Source organism: Schistocerca gregaria, chromosome X, assembly GCF_023897955.1.
Source record: "Schistocerca gregaria isolate iqSchGreg1 chromosome X, iqSchGreg1.2, whole genome shotgun sequence".
In the NCBI taxonomy this organism is placed as follows: Eukaryota; Metazoa; Arthropoda; class Insecta; order Orthoptera; family Acrididae; genus Schistocerca; species Schistocerca gregaria.
Window position 1 is genome coordinate 410403124 of NC_064931.1, and position 17467 is coordinate 410420590.

The 17467-nt window shown below is 39.4% G+C and overlaps 1 protein-coding gene across 1 annotated transcript in view; it reads left to right on the forward strand.

The window, feature by feature from the left end:
* The window catches only part of LOC126299599 (uncharacterized), a 102782-nt gene extending 86268 nt beyond the window's left edge, over nucleotides 1-16514 (forward strand). Inside the window, exons 2-3 of the mRNA XM_049991622.1 lie at nucleotides 16-159; nucleotides 16334-16514. Coding sequence (XP_049847579.1) covers nucleotides 16-159; nucleotides 16334-16402 — 213 coding nt within the window. The 3' untranslated portion in view covers nucleotides 16403-16514. The remainder of the gene's footprint in view (nucleotides 1-15; nucleotides 160-16333) is intronic.
* The last annotated feature ends 953 nt before the right edge of the window (nucleotides 16515-17467 follow it).

Below are 17467 nucleotides of genomic sequence, written 5' to 3' on the forward strand. Positions count from 1 at the left end.
TTTTTTTTTTTCCAGCTGGATACAGGAGTGCAAAGATTTATGGCCATGCGTGCTACGCAATATGAACATTTTCGCCCAACACCAAAGTCTTCATTCTATGGCCTTGCATTGGTTGCAGCACCTATGGCACTGTTCATATGGTTTATAAAGAAGAAGAGGGTGAGTTTGACATTAGCAAAATTTTTTGAACTAAATCCTTTTGCTTTGTCATGTCACAGACAAAGTTTTTAAACACCACATTTACTTATTATATTGTAGCTGCGTGCTTAGGCGCTTTGGAGTTTTAAGGCAGTAGATTTCCTTCTTCTGTAAATAGTTTAGAGATAATGGATAAGGCAAAAACATATTCATTATTATTTTGTTTTCATTTTGGGAAATAAGTACATCAAAACAGGTCATCTATATTGCACTTATAGCTTGTAAGCTTGTAAATGAACATTTATGGATTCATATAGAAAAAGTAAGAATGTTCAAAATTTAAGGACTAGTTGATATTGTCTATGTCTAGGTTAGTCATTTCTCTGCCGCCTGATGACTGTGTAGAAGGGACTTTCAAGAGACAGACAGTGCAAGACAGAACAACAAAATCTATTGAACTGGGGATTGTTATGCATGTGGATATTACGTAGGGAAGTAAATTAATCAAGCTCTAAGTGCCCAGTCATAATATTCACAGTGCTTAAAATGTGCAGAGCAATACATTTAGTCACTTTATTACATGATTGTGTGTGGAAGTGAATAGTTACAAGCTTTTGTTTGTTTGTTCATTGGTGCTCTTGTTGCTGTCTGTGCGTGTTCATGACACTCATATAATTATCTTTTTTGCATAGGGTAGTTGTATGCAGTCTAATTAACATTCTCCTTCAAGATTTTTCATTAGCCTGGCATATTTACTTAGTCATGTGTTTCATGACATAAGGGGTCATGTGTGCAAACTTTAGTAGTGTCTGGAACCTCAGCCAGCTGTAGCAAAGTTAGCACTTTTTTGTGTGATTCAGTACTAATTAGTCAGTCTCCGATCAGATGAGATACCTTTTAAATCTCTCAGACATAGTTACTTGTATTGATAGCAACATAAATTGAGCAGCTACAGTAGGTACAGTAGCTACAAATTGCTGCACTACATTTTAATGGGGATGAGCTCATTATACTGGTGTTACCTGGCAGCACTGATGCTGCGTCATCATCCAAGTATGCCTGATAAATCTGGATTCCATTGTCCATGTGTTAGTGGCAACCATGCACAGATTGTACATCAACAGGTTAATAGTGAATGTGGGATACTAGTTACTAGGCTGCTCCTGCATACTTCAACATCAAATGTTAGTTGTATGATTTTACTAAGATTCCTGAGCCTGGGTTCTAAGGTCATTTTAAGTTCATATTAGTGGCTGGCTGAAGTGTTGATGAATACCATCACCAGTGGGGTTTGGTAGCTTAGCTAACAATTAGTAGTACTGTATCCTGGACCAAGTGGATGGCTCTGATTCGGATCTGCATAGAAGGCTTAAAGCAAAGGCTATGGTGATTCTCTGACGCTCTTGAGTGCAAATTTGTCGACTTGGTGTGCTGGGTAGAGAACTGTAGGGCCCTCTAAGTAGGTAAGGTGTACATAGTGCACAGATAGCAGCTTCTTGGTTAGAACAGTTCATGAATTGTGCACATTAGGATTTTTTACGTTAGAGAAATGTCTTTGAAAGCCTGGCGAGCATGTATGTTAGAATGGGTACCCTTCAGAGAGAAAGAAAAAAATGCATGTCCAGCAAGGATATATAAAAACAGTTAATTGAGGGGCAATTCAGAATAATACCCCAGAATTACTTCCACAGAAATGCACAGCATGTTTCAAAAATAGTCACTCCAAGAAAAGCATTGTTCTTCCCAGAAAGCACACCCTAAGAAAACTATGCACTGTGCGAATGAGAAGGAAAGATTCTCGCTTTGAAGGGTGATAGTATTGATGGTTCTGAACAGAAACTTCATATGGACATGCACCCTAATGCGAATGGTTTCAGAGACAAAACATATTTGATGTACATTGTTGTTTATTTTCTGCACTATTCAGTACATTGTCATTGTTAAAAATATAACACAGTAATGTAGGGGAATTTGAGATGCAGAATTTGAAATAGGACACTTGTGGTCTATCGAATTGGGACACTACCTCAAATAGACGTACAAAAACTACCTAAGGTACAGTGCATGTGCGTTGAGAGAGATTCTCCTTATTCTCTCGCTCTCATCAGATAGACGATTAGCCCTAGAGGGGAGAAAAAATAAATAAATGAAAAGGACCTTTTTTGCATAAATTTAATCTTATTCTTTAGTATGACATAAATTTGCTAGATGCCATGGTATTAGTTATACAAGAAAATGGTTAAAGACTGACATTAAAGGAAACCATTCAGAATAGGGCATATATCCATATGAAGTTTTTTGTTCAGAACCCCCAGTACTCAAAGCATTTACCTTTCCTCCTGACTTATCCTGTATATAAGATAGCGTTGATGATATGCATGAGTGCCCTATACTGGTCCGGCAGTTAAGAAGTAAATTAGTCATATTCTCTCTCTCTCTCTCTCTCTCTCTCTCTCTCTCTCTCTCTCTCTCACTCACACACACACACACACACACACACACACACACAGAGACAGAGAGAGAGAGAGAGAGAGAGAGAGAGAGAGAGAGAGAGAGAGAATTCTAGAGCATAATTTATTAAATAATATATTTGATTAAATATTTTCATATGGAAGGAGAAAATATTTTGCAATGAACTGCTTTATAAACAGTGATACACAATTTGTTACAGGAACAAATTTTATGATGACACAATTGACAGTGTGTAGAGATGAAGCAATTGTAAAATAGTTCCATATTGTATTCATCATTGCAAATTAACTTTAACAAACTGCTTCTTCTTTCATTTTGTAGATAATGTCTATTTAATTGGCAGAGTTAAATACACAGCTATTTCATTTGCTCTTTGGTGAATCATGGTGTTGTCTTTCTTTCCATCTTGTACAGTAGTGAAAATAAGTAGAACAACACAGAAATTGATTACCTATAGCTATGAATTTGTGTGTGATATCTACATGTGCCAATATATTGAAACTGATATGTGCCATGTATATATATATTTTTAAAGTGATCATAGTGGCATTAGAGTGAGGTAGTACTGGGCTCATTTAACAGCTTGCTTCAGTTAGTTATTGAATGATGCCTGAAATGTACGGAATTAGAAATTGGTGTCTCTCTGCATGTGAAATATGCAATTTTTGAACTGACCCAGCTGTCACAATTATTCTACTGTTGATTCAGTGTAAACACTTATTTTCAACCAAATCAATTTAATTCCATAGTACATAAAGTGATAAAAACTGATCTGGATGTCATTATAATATTGTGATGTGCAATTCTAAACAGCCCCATTTAATTCATTCTGTAGCAGTTAATTTGTTAGGAGTGGACTGTACTCGCCACCACCACCACCTCCTCCTCGTGAAAGAATTTTGCCACTGTAATTTTTGTATTTTCCTTTCAATCTGTTGGCTTTTATTTCATTTTATATTATGTATATAAAATTAGTTTTTACTTCTTTTTCTTTTGAACCAGGTTTAGTAGTGATTCTGATTCAAACTTTTAGTCACACTTGCTGGGCACATGAAATAATTTCCCACATAACATTAATGTGATTGAATATTGACCTTATCTATGACCACTACCACTTTTATGACAGTTGAACACTAATTTTATGCACTGAATAAAACGTCTCGTTGGACAAACAGCAAACTTCTTCTTAACCTTTAGACACATCATTTGTCTTTGGTTTTACAAAGCTGGTCATTCACTATTTTGTTACGTGATAGTGATGAATAATTTCACAGTAATTTTGGTCTTGTTTATTCGAAAAACCATCATGTGTTTAGCAAATTTTTGAACAATGACCACAAAATCACACAACCAACTGCTATTGAAACCCAGATCTTACCTTATTACTTCAAAAGGTTCTCAGCTGTCTTGTAGAAGGCAGCTGCTCCATTGAAAGCGCCATTTAAAACAGGCAGGTGTTTATTATTCATGAAGGCATGTATTATTGCCTCTGTCTAGTATCTGCTTGCTTAGTTTCAGTAAGCAAGGACAGTGATTAGAATTTTTTGTATCACAACTCGCTAGTTACCGTTTTTTATGTCTGTTGATTGTGGGAATCAGACCCTATTTTTATTTTGTGTACAACAGCATATTTCCTTATGCATTTAATACTTGCATCTCCACTCACAACTTTGTACATCTACATAAATGCCCTGCAAGCCACCATAGTGTGCGTGACAGAAGGTGCCCTGTACCTCTACTTGTCATTTTGCCTCCTGTCCCACTTGCAAATAGTGAGGGAAAAATGACTATACACCTCCATATGAGCCCCAGTTTCATGTATCTTCGTGGTCCTTATGTGCAATGTGTGTTGGCAGCTGTAGAACGTTAGACAGTCAGCTTCAAATGCCAGTTCTCCTTAACACTTACGTTACTGGTGACAAATCTAGCTGCCGCCTCTGAATTTATTGATGTCTTCCTTCAATTTGATGTGGTACAGATTCCAAACACTCGAGCAGTGCTCAAAAATAGTTTGCACCAGTGTCCTATACGCACTCTCCTCCTCTTTGCTAAAATTATCCCAATAAACCAAAGTCAACAATTTACCTTCCATACCACAGTTTCCACATGTTCGTTCCACCTCATATCGCTTTGCAACTTTATGCCCAGATATTTTAATGACTTGACTGTGTCAAGCAGGACACTAGTAATACTGTATCTGAACATTACAGGTTTGTTCTTCCTACTCATCTGCATTAACTTTTTTTTCTCCACATTAAGGGCTAGCTGCCATTAATCACACCAATTGGAAATTTTGTGTAAGTTGTCTTGTATTTTCCTACAATCACTTAACTTCGACACCTTACAGTACACCATGGCATCATCAGTAAACAATCGCAGATTGCTACTCACCTTGTCCGCCAAATCATTTATGTATACAGAGAACAATAGCAGCAGTATCACACTAGCCAGGAGCACTCTTGACGCTACACATTTCTCTGATGAACACTGAACGTCGAGGACAACATACTGGGTTCTATTATTTAAGGAGCCCCCGAGTCAGTGGGGCACCATGTCAAATGCTTTCTGGAAATCTAGAAATGTGGAATCTACCTGTTGCCCTTCATTGATTGTTCTCAGTATACTTTCTTTGGAGAGGCGTGTTCATAGGCTGTAGATTTAGAACGCTTGGCTGCATAAGTTCCATCAGTTTTGCTTCGTTTACATCCAGAACCTTCACTTACGTAACAGTTTCTGGTGCATCCTTTATAGTGTTTCCGCATTTATGTATTTCCAAATTTTTCAGAATATTTGCTTTCTTGTTGCACCATGTATAAATTTCACCATTATTGACTTTTCTTTTTTATCTGTTACTTCAACAGCTGAGTGACGTGGTGCAGTGGTTAGCACACTGGAATCTCATTCAGGAGGATGATGGTTCAAACACGCAGGTTTTCGTAATTAGTCTAAATTGCTTCAGGCATATGCCGGATAGTTCCTTCGAATGGGCATGGCTGACTTCGTTCCCCATCCTTGCCTAATCCGATGAGACTGATAACCTCACTGTTTGGTTCGTTCCCCCTAACCAGCGGTTTTTGTTCAGTGTGCGGTGTGGCCAAGGCCATCATCTGCTCAGATCTGACACACTGACACATTTCCTACTGCATTCTCTGGCTTCATGTCAGGTTTGTTTATTTCACAATCTTCTGTGGCGTGTCTCTCTCTTTTTGCATAGCCATTGTTATATTGTCATTTAATGTTCATTTGTATAATTGCTGGATCTCTGAGAGGGGATTATATCAAGATCAAATGAGAAGCGTTGGGGAGGAAAAGTAAACATTGTAGGATGAAAAAAGAGAAATTAAGGGTTGGAACACACTATTTCAGACCGACAAGCTGGAAAATGTCAAACAGAAAATAATGAAGAATAGGGATGTATTAGATGCATGTGAAGTGAGATGCCCATGTAAAGGAGAATTGGGTTGTGGAGAGTACAAATTGTTTTACTCGAACAGAGAGAACAGTGACAGCTGTGGTGTAGCAATTGTGATAGGAAAATGGCAGATGGAAAAATGTATTGAAAGTGGAGTACCTAGGTGAAAGATATGATGATGATGATGTGGTGACAAGAATGTTGTTGTTTTAATACAAATACATGTCCCAACAAGCCCACACATTGAAGAAGCAGAGAAAGATAATGAAAAGATTCAAGAAATTATGGATAAAGAAAAAATTAATGCCTACATCGTCCTAATGCGAAATTTGAGTGCAGTTGTAGGACGCAGAAAAGAAGGGGATGTGGTTGGGTGATTTGGATTGGGAAACAGGAATGAGAGGGGTGAATGGCTGGTTAATTTCCACAGAGAATTATCTCTTGTGATACACAGTGTTTGAACATCATAGAAGATGAAGATATATGTAGATATCTAGGGTGAAGCAGGACAGATCCCAAATTGATTACGTCATAATTCAGTAGTATAGGTACAAAAACTGCATAAAATATGCCGGAGCATACCCAGGAGCCAACAGATTTGGACCACAGCTTGGTGGTGACGGACTTGCAAATAAAGTTGAAGAGAATGAGAGGAGGAAAGCCAAGAGAGAAATTTAACTGAGAAAGGCTGAAGGAAGAAGGTAAGGGTGCTGAGTTGGAAAACACATTTCTCAAAAGGGTATAGAGGATCCAAAGAAGAGTGTGCAAGTGAGAAATTGAAGAGGAGGAGACAAAACCTGAAGGAATCTGCAGAAGTAATTAGAGAGGCGAGGAAGTTTGAAAGAATAAGGAAAGAATAGTTCACTAAGGCACTACTTGGTAAGATGTAAGGCATTAGGAACTGAGGAAGGGAAAAGAATCTACAGAAAGCTGAATAATGAATTAAGAACAGAAACAGAAGAGGCAAGAAGACATGGATGAAAGGGGAATGTAAAGAAATAGAGAAACTAGAAAAGGGAGGAAGTAATGTATAGATTAGCTGCTGACCTAGTCTTTGAAGCAGAGAAAAGCAGGCAAAGTATCCAAATAGATAAGGCTGATGGAAAAACCAAACAATATTGAGTTAGAAGAAGAGACGAGAGTTACAGAACAGGACAAATGATGCCGTTTCTTGAAGTAGAAAGGGCTTCGAGAGAGAGAGAGAGAGAGAGAGAGAGAGAGAGAGAGAGAGAGAGAGAGAGAGAGAGAGAGAATTATAAAGCAAGTGGAATTGGTGGATTACCAATAGTGTTGTATAAAGAGCCTTGGGAGTTGTGGTGTGAGAAAGTTAACTTACATAGATAATAAGATAAAGAAAAATGTAAGATAATAAGATAATGAAAAATGTAAATGGCCGGATGACTTTATCTTGGCATTAATGATACTAACTGAGAAGAAAAGCAATGCCAAGAAATGTTAGGCTTTTAGAACCATAAGTTTGATTTCTCATGCAGCAAAGGTTCTAAGGGTGATAAACAGAAGACTTCACAGTAGACTGGCAAAAAGTATTGCAGAGGAACAGTATGGATTTAGAAGAGGGAAAGGTAAAAGAGATGCAATTTGACTGTTGAGAATTAGAGGTGAGAGACCCATTGAAAGAGAAGTATGGACTGTTTTTATTGACTTTGAGAAAGCCTTTGATAGAGTACAGTGGAATAAATTAATTTACATATTAAGGAAGACTGGAGTCAACTGGAGGGGTAGAAGGTTGATTAAATATCGATATCTATAACAGACGATACGAGTGCAGATTGGGAATGAGATGACAGAGGAAAGCACATTTGGAAGGGGAATGATGCAAGCTTGCTGTCTCTCCCAAGTATTGTGTAACATGTATGTGGAGTATATTACTCAGAAATGTTTGAGACAAAAAAAGAGGAGAGCGGGTTGGTGGTGGGAGAATAAGTGAGTGATTGACTTGCGGATGATGTGGTGTTATTGGCAGATAGTGAAAGGACTAGGATTGTAATTTTAAAAGAATTAAATGAGACCTGTGAGAAATTCAGAATGAGAATTAGTAAGAAAAAGATAAAATGTATAGCAATAAGTGCAGGAAAACAATTACTATAAAGATAGGGCAGCAAGGCATAGAACAAGTTAGTGCTTTCAAATATCTCAGAGGGCATAATTACAGAAGACACGGAATGCAGTAAGGAAGTGAAAACATGTATAGCAATTGCCAAGAGGCATTTAGTAAGAGGAGACTTGTATGTGGTGCATGGTCAGGGAATCCAGAAAGAGACTGGCTAAGTGCTGGATATTGAGCATGGCTTTGTACAGAGCTGAGGTACGGACTCTGAGGAAAGTAGAAGAATAGAAGCATTTGAGATGTGGATTTGGAGGATGATGGGAGGGATAAAATGGGTAGACAAAGTAAGAAATGAGGTGGCAATGAGAAGGTTGGGGCAAGAGAGAGAAATTTAAAGTTAACAGGAAGAGGAAGCACAATTGGCTTGGACTTTTTATAAAGAGATTGTTTACTGATGAATGCTGTGGAAGGAATGATGAGTGGAAGGAGAAGAAGATACAAGATAAGATGGAGAGTATAAGGATAGAAAACAATTACAAGAAAACAAAGAGGGTAGCAAATGACAAGACTGTATGGAGAGCAAAGTATGGAGACCTGCCCTAGGGCAGAACACACGATGATAATGATAATGATGGTGATGCTGATGATTGTGCATGATTTTTGAATGGTCCTGTTCATTTGAATATTATCTTGTTATGGCATCCTGCTTGTTCTTTGGAAGATAAGTTTTTTCCCCTCTTTGAAGCTGTACGCATCAGGTTACATTCTTAACCACTAAAAACAAGTTGTTCTCAGCACATTCTTTTTGTACAGTTTTTACTATTCAGTAATCAAATAAATGCAGTATATATTTGTCAGTCCTAGGAGCCACCCATATTTATAGCATGAAGAATCTAATTTAAGATGTCATGTTATGCTAAAATTAGACCACACTGTTCTGTAATGCATCATTATAATCATTTATTATCTTGCTGTACTCTGTTACTTTAACATAAAACTGGATAAATACCTCCACTAGTGATAGTTCTACTTATGCTATCGCATGCCCATGCTTTTCGATTTATCAGAATAAGTGTTGTATTATGCAGCCATTTTTCATCTTTTCTGTCCATTATTCATGTATGCTTGTTTATGTTGTAGAGCAGTATTGACAGTTTCACAACTGTTGTCATGTTTATTTTGTCTAATGTCTAATTACTTGGCTCTTAAATTGAAGGTGTTAGTGCATGAAAATATTAGTGTACAAAAACATATATTTCCATAGTGCATGCTTATCCAGTGATCATGTGCTAATACATTACAGCACACTGTAAATATTGCTCTTAAATTATGCCATTTATTTTTGAATATGAGATGAAAAACACATTTAAAGTATGCCATTTCTCTTAAAATGGGTGCTGTTAGGGAAATAAAATGGAAACGAGACATGTTTCGTAGTGCTCCCTCCGCAATGACTAGAAACCAGTATGGAATGAGTGCTGAAATGATGGTCAGCTGTACTACAATCAGCTCAGAGAGAAGGGACACAGCTGTCTTGTTTTTGACTACACATGCCCCGATATGACATCAGGAATCTGATGCGCTCAAAATGTGTCATCATTTTATCAGTGATAAAATTACGCTCTCAAAAATGTGACTAAGGGTCATCCAACAGGACACCTATAGCACAACTAACATTGTCTCCAGTTCCTCCAATATGTTCCTAGTGGTGTTTTTCTTATTTTGTTCAGAGTCTACATCTACATAACTACTCTGCAATTCACATTTAAGTGCTTGGCAGAGGGTTCATCGAACCACTATCATACTATCTCTCTAATATTCCACTCCTGAACAGCGAGCGGGAAAAACGAACACCTAAACGTTTCTGTTCGAGCTCTGATTTCTCTTATTTTATTTTGATGATCATTCCTACGTATGTAGGTTGGGCTCAACAAAATATTTTCGCATTCGGAAGAGAAAGTTGGTGACTGAAATTTCGTAAAAAGGTCTCGCCGCGACGAAAAACGTCTATGCTGTAATGACTTCCATCCCAACTCGTGTATCATATCTGCCACACTCTCTCCCCTACAACGCAATAATACAAAACGAGCTGCCCTTTTTTACACCCTTTCGATGTCCTCCGTCAATCCCACCTGGTAAGGATCCCACACCGCGCAGCAATATTCTAACAGAGGACGAACGAGTGTAGTGTAAGCTGTCTCTTTTGTGGACTTGTTGCATCTTCTAAGTGTCCTGCCAATGAAACGCAACCTTTGGCTCGCCTTCCCGACAATATTATCTATGTGGTCCTTCTAACTGAAGTTGTTCGTAATTTTAACACCCAGGTACTTAGTTGAATTGACAGCCTTGAGAATTGTACTATTTATCGGGTAATCGAATTCCAACGGATTTCTTTAGGAACTCATGTGGATCATCTCACACTTCTCGTTATTTAGCGTCAACTGCCACCTGACACACCATACAGCAATCTTTTCTAAATCGCTTTGCAGCTGATACTGGTCTTCGGATGACCTTACTAGACAGTAAATTACAGCATCATCTGCGAACAGTCTAAGAGAACTGCTCAGATTGTCACCCAGGTCATTTATATAGATCAGGAACAGCAGAGGTCCCAGAACGCTTCCCTGGGGAACACCTGATACCACTTTAGTTTTACTCGATGATTTGCCGTCTATTACTACGAACTGCGACCTTCCTGACAGGAAATCACGAATCCAGTCGCACAACTGAGATGATACCCCATAGCTCCGCAGCTTGATTAGAAGTCGCTTGTGAGGAACGGTGTCAAAAGCTTTCCGGAAATCTAGAAATACGGAATCAACTTGAGATCCCCTGTCGATAGCGGCCATTACTTCGTGCGAATAAAGAGCTAGCTGCGTTGCACAAGAGCGATGTTTTCTGAAGCCATGCTGATTACGTGTCAATAGATCCTTCCCTTCGAGGTGATTCATAATGTTTGATTACAGTATATGCTCCAAAACCTTACTGCAAACCGACGTCAATGATATAGGTCTGTAGTTAAATGGATTACTCATACTACCCTTCTTGAACATTGGTGCGACCTGCGCAATTTTCCAATCTGTAGGTACAGATCTATCGGTGAGCGAGCGGTTGTAGATGAGTGCTAAGTAGGGAGCTATTGTATCAGCGTAATCTGAAAGGAACCTAATCGGTATACAATCTGGACCTGAAGACTTACCCGTATCAAGCGATTTGAGTTGCTTCGCAACCCCTAAGGTATCCACTTCTAAGAAACTCATGCTAGCAGATGTTCGTGTTTCAAATTCTGGATTATTCCATTCGTCTTCCCTGGTGAAGGAATTTCGGAAAACTGCGTTCAATAACTCCGCTTTAGCGGCACAGTCGTCGATAACAGTACCATCGGTACTGCGCAGCGAAGGTATTGACTGCGTCTTGCCGCTTGTGTACTTTACATACGACCAGAATTTCTTCGGATTTTCTACCAAATTTCGAGACAATGTTTCGTTGTGGAACCTATTAAAGGCATCTCGTATCGAAGTACGTGCCAAATTTCGCACGTCTGTAAATTTTAGCCCATCTTCGGGATTTCGCGTTCTTCTGAACTTCGCATGCTTTTTCCGTTGCCTCTGCAACAGCGTTCGGACCTGTTTTGTGTACCACGGGGGATCCGTTCCATCTCTTACCAATTTATGAGGTATGAATATCTCAATTGCTGTTGCTACTATATCTTTGAATTTGAGCCACATCTCGTCTACATTCGCATAGTCAGTTGGGAAGGAATGGAAATTGTCTTTTAGGAAGGCTTCTAGTGGCACTTTATCCGCTTTTTTAAATAAAATTATTTTGCGTTTGTTTCTGATGGATTTGGAAGAAATGGTACTGAGCCTAGCTACAATGACCTTGTGATCACTAATACCTGTATCAGTCATGATGCTCTCTATCAGCTCTGGATTGTTTGTGGCCAAGAGGTCAAGTGTGTTTTCGCAACCATTTACAATTCGCGTGGGTTCGTGGACTAACTGCTCTAAATAATTTTCGGAGAATGCATTTAGGACAATCTCGGAAGACGTTTTCTCCCTACCACCGGTTTTGAACAAGTATTTTTGCCAACATACCGAGGGTAGGTTGAAGTCCCCACCAACTATAACCGTATGAGTGGGGTATTTATTTGTTACGAGACTCAAACTTTCTCTGAACTGTTCCGCAACTGTATCATCGGAGTCTGGGGGTCGGTAGAAGGAGCCAATTATTAACTTAATTCGGCTGTTAAGTATAACCTCCACCCACACCAATTCGCACGGAGTATCTACTTTGACTTCACTACAAGATAAACCACTACTGACAGACACAAACACTCCACCACCAATTCTGCGTAATCTATCTTTCCTGAACACCGTCTGAGACTTCGTAAAAATTCCTGCAGAACTTATTTCAGGCTTTAGCCAGCTTTCTGTACCTATAACGATATCAGCTTCTGTGCTTTCTATTAGCGCTTGAAGCTCAGGGACTTTTCCAGCGCAACTACAACAATTTACAACTATAATTCCGACTGTTCCTTGATCCAAGCACGTCCTGTAATTGCCAAGCACCCTTTGACATTGCAGCCCATCCCGCACTTTCCCGAGGCCTTCTAACCTAAAAAACCGCCCAGTCCACGACACACAGCCTCCGCTACCCGTGTAGCCGCCAGCTGAGTGTAGTGAACTCCTGACCTATTCAGCGGAACCCGAAACCCAACCACCCTATGGCGCAAGTCAAGGAATCTGCAGCCAATACGGTCGCAAAACCGTCTGAGCCTCTGATTCAGACCCTCCACCCGGCTCTGCACCAAAGGTCCGCAGTCGGTTCTGTCAACGATGCTGCAGATGGTGAGCTCTGCCTTCATCTCGTAAGCAAGACCGGCAGCCTTCACCAAATCAGATAGCCGCTGGAATCCAGAGAGAATTTCCTCAGATCCAAAGCGACACACGTCATTAGTGCCGACATGTGCCCCACCTGCAGCTGGCTGCACCCTGTGCTCTTCATGGCATCCGGAAGGACCCTTTCCACATCAGTAATGACTCCTCCCGGAATGCACACGGAGTGCACACTGGATTTCTTCCCCTCCTTAGCCGCCGTATCCCTAAGGGGCCCCATTACGCGCCTAACATTGGAGCTCCCAACTACCAGTAAGCCCACCACAGGGCAGGCAGCTGCATCTGGCTCAGCCAGAGACAGTGCCTGAAACCGGTTTGTCAGACACACCGGGGAGGCTTTCTGATCAGCCTCTGGGGACGCCTTTCGCTGCCTGCCACGCCTTGGAACGACCTCCCAATCAACCACAAGCGAGGGCTCAGCCCCACTGCGGGCAGCAACCGGGGCAACCACAGCGGCAGACCGATCTGGGGACAGACGGGACGAGGTTGACATCCCCGTGATACCCAAGTCCGGCTCCCCACAGTGGTGCCCATTGGCAACAGCCTCAAGCTGCGCGACCGAAGTCAGCGCTGATTGCAGCTGTGAGCGAAGGGATGCCAACTCAGCCCTCATCCGAACACAGCAATCGCAGTCCCTGTCCATTCTAATCGATGTTGAACAACAGTTACTGAAACAAGAGTCCGTGCCTAGATAACGCAAGCGAAACACGCAAAGAATGTATCAACTAACCTGTACAAATGCCTAACGACTGCCCTACAATCTGCTGAATTTACGATTACAGTAACTAAAACTCGAAATTGCACCTCCTATACGAAACTCACACGCAATTTAAATAAGAATCTACGAAGTAAACACTAAAGCGCGATTCTACAACTGTCAAATACTATAATACGCCCGAAATATATGAATTAAACAATGCAAGTACCCAAAAACACGCAAAGAAATTAATTAAACTATTTGACAAATAAGTAAGCTAGGGTTATACGACTTGCTGCTGCAGCTGCTTATCCAACGGCGGCAGGGAGCACACTGTCTTCAGTTCTGTGTGTTTTTATAGTACATGGCATCAATTCTAAAAGAAGTCTGAAGGCACTGATGACTGAGTCATGCACTTGGTGGCAGGAATATGCAGTGGGCCCTCCTGTGTTCTTCTTCCTTGTGATGACATGTTAGTGTCCATACATTGTGTCCCATTTATAGCTGCCATCTTCACTGTTATGCCAGCTGACTCTTGAGATAGTTGTGGAAAGAATTGTGATGGGGAGACATCTACTGCAACTCTTCCTCTGTTTCACTACTTTCATTGCCAGTTGACTCTGGCAGATAAATACCATCGTGATCTGATATATCATTTCCGATTAAATATATGAGTTTTCTAGAACGTGCTAAATATCTTTATTAGTATGATGTACGGGCACAACATGATTGAAAACAGTTTTACAGGCCAAAGAATGCTATCTAACTGTTGAGGCAAGTAATGACAGCAACACACGAAATTTGGCTGTAAAGTTATATTCCAGTATCAGGTGTCATACCCTTTCTAACAGTGCGACTATCCTCATTTGAGGCAGCAATTGCTGACCAAAGCAAAATGCAACAAAATGCCTTTGTAATCATCAGAACAGCAGTATTATAAAAATGAGTTGTGCCAGTGGTTAGTTCACCCCTCCTATTGTTCTATATATACTTCACAAAGTTTGGTGGAAAAATGGTAAAAACGGAATTCTTTATTGTGAAAATAAAAGTTGAAAGATGCCTTTTGATCAATTTTTACTGTTCTAGTATTAAAGGTAGAAACCCATTAGGACAGTATTCCTGTTATAAATTGAGCTCCTATACTCAGACGCAAAAATAATGAGAATTGTTAAGTTGTACATTATGTATGTCAAAGAAAAGTACAGAATTGCATTACCTTTAAAATAATGCTCATTGGACATACTACATTTGTCCTTACATTTCATTGATGGAAACATTTTTAGGGCCATCTGAAGTTATACCACATAGTGCCTGCAGTGATACTTGTTTCAGCTCTACTATTTTCTGCCAACGTTTTCCTTTTAGGTCACTTTTTCTTTCCAAGTAACTGGAAAAAATCACAGTGGTCAGATCTGGTTGGTGCAGAACTGCCATGATATTGTTTTTTACCTAAAACCTCTCAAGTTCTGTGTCACTGACAGCATTTTCTTGGTGGTGCAGCCTGTTCTTTGGTAATGACAAAGCACGCCTATTTTCTGTAGTGTACCAAATTCTTTGAGCACTTGAAGGAAAAAAATCATGCTGGACTGTATTCCAATGATAAAAGGTATGAAAAAAGGCTGTTTTTGTGTTTTTCCTCATCTGGTTTGCTTTTGTTGAGGATGGTGAAAAAGCAGCCAGAATACCAATTCAGAATGGTATTGGCAAAGGTATTTACTGAACTTCTACCTTATCAGGTGATTTTGTGAGTCCTTACTTGCTTCATATTGTTCTCCTTCTTGAATTACATTTTGGGAGCTACCAGGTTTGTAGAGACTTGTTACAGTCCATGTGCCAATACTTTGCTCCTTTAATGATGTTTCTGGTTGGTTTTTATTGATGACAATAAAACTCAAAGGCAAATGTAGGGAATACCGAGCAATTAGTACATAAGCTCTAAATGTACTACTGTTAAGGTTGTAAATTTAACTTTATTTTGTATTACTTGGTTCTGGTCATGAAACTGCTGACATTGTCATGTTGACATTACAACTTCCCTTCGAATTGCCTAGAATTTTCTCTGTGTCAGTAAACTGTGGTGGAGGTGTGCAGTTTCAGCACATGATGATATGATCATGTCTGGCTTGTGGCCTACTGTAACTGACAATAATTTAATTTACATGACCTACAGAAAATGAACACTAGTGTAAAAATGATTCTACAAATAAGTAGGAGTTCCACTAAAAAGGCCAGTCACATTCCATATGAATCATTTATAATTAATTTTCTTTTTGTGTAGCTAATAACTGAAGTGTTAATTTTTCATTTTGATGCCATTCAGTTAACATGGTTTTATGATACGGCCAGTGAACATAGTCTTCCTGCATGTTCTACTCCTGGCCTTGCTTCCCCTCCTAACTGTAGACAGCCATACCCTTTCAAAACATTTATTGTGTTTGTGTATATTTTCCAGCCAAGATTTTGACTGTCACTGATGCACTTCATTCATCTCTCATGCTTCAGATGTTTGTGTAAGAGAACCCTGGAGTACACTTTAAAAAATGCATGTTTCTGAAGTGTGATACATAAATTAAATATTTTCTTGCCACTGATAATTATTGTATTTTACATTAATGTAATACGATATTTTCCTTTTAATTGTCTTTCAGGATGAACAAGAACACAAACTTCGTACTGGACAGGTTGCCTATAGGGACAGACGCTTCAAATTCCAGTAGCTACAAGCAATTACCTCAACTGTAAATAACTCTTAGTATTTATGTCTTTTTGTTTGTCTGTTGAAACACATTGTAATGCAGATACAGAAATAAATATTCTTCATAGCTAAAATGTACTGTGTGTACTGCAATTTCTCCTTTCCCCTTGCCTGTTCCTGATTTACCTGAGGCTGAAAGTATTTGTTCCCTGTGACACAACATTTTGAAAATGAAAATGTTCATGAAATAAAGTGGTTGTGCCATCATGTAAGAGATTTTGCCAAATTGTCTGATAGTTTCCCTGTCCGCTGACATGTTTTTGGTTTAAAATTCATCAGCAGTTAATTTTTTGAAGCTAGACTCAACCATTGTAATTTTTAAGTTAAAAGTAGAATGTAAAATATCTTATACATGATACATGAAGACGGCGTAATTGGAATATGCTATGGGAGCTTGGCTGATTCTGAACTACATCCTCACCATGAGGAGTTGAAGGGACCATCTCATATGATGATGTCTATCTACTAACTGTATGTAACAGTGCTAGAGATTAATGCAGACAGAGAAGCATTGTGACTGGGCACTCGAAGCACAAGGAAAACAGGAGCTCGTGCTGATGTATGGTAAATGCTGTTTGAAGGTAATAGTGCTTTGAGAAACATGTGATAAAATAGATTTCTCTTTGTAAGAGATTGCATTTCAAGCAGAAAATATCCTTGATGTAGAGTTCATGCAGTAGGAAATAGAGAACTTCTAATGAGCCTTTCACCATCGAACTCATATGGGACAGGGACGTGCTTCAAATTTTGCACCCTTCATATCTTTACAGCATCTCACTGGAGGCAGACAAGGGTGTATATGATGATAATTCACCTCACAGTCCCTTCCAAATTTTTTTCAGAATGCTTTTGTTAACACATCATGAGCATGAAACTATGTGCTCAGTTGCTGAGCAGTTGTGGGCTACCATGATTACTGCCTCCTGTTTTTGGTACCTGTTTGACTTCCATTAGCATACTTACAACAAAAGAACCATTAAAAAATAATTTTCAGCTTCTTGTGGCCATCCTGTCACTGAAGTAAAAG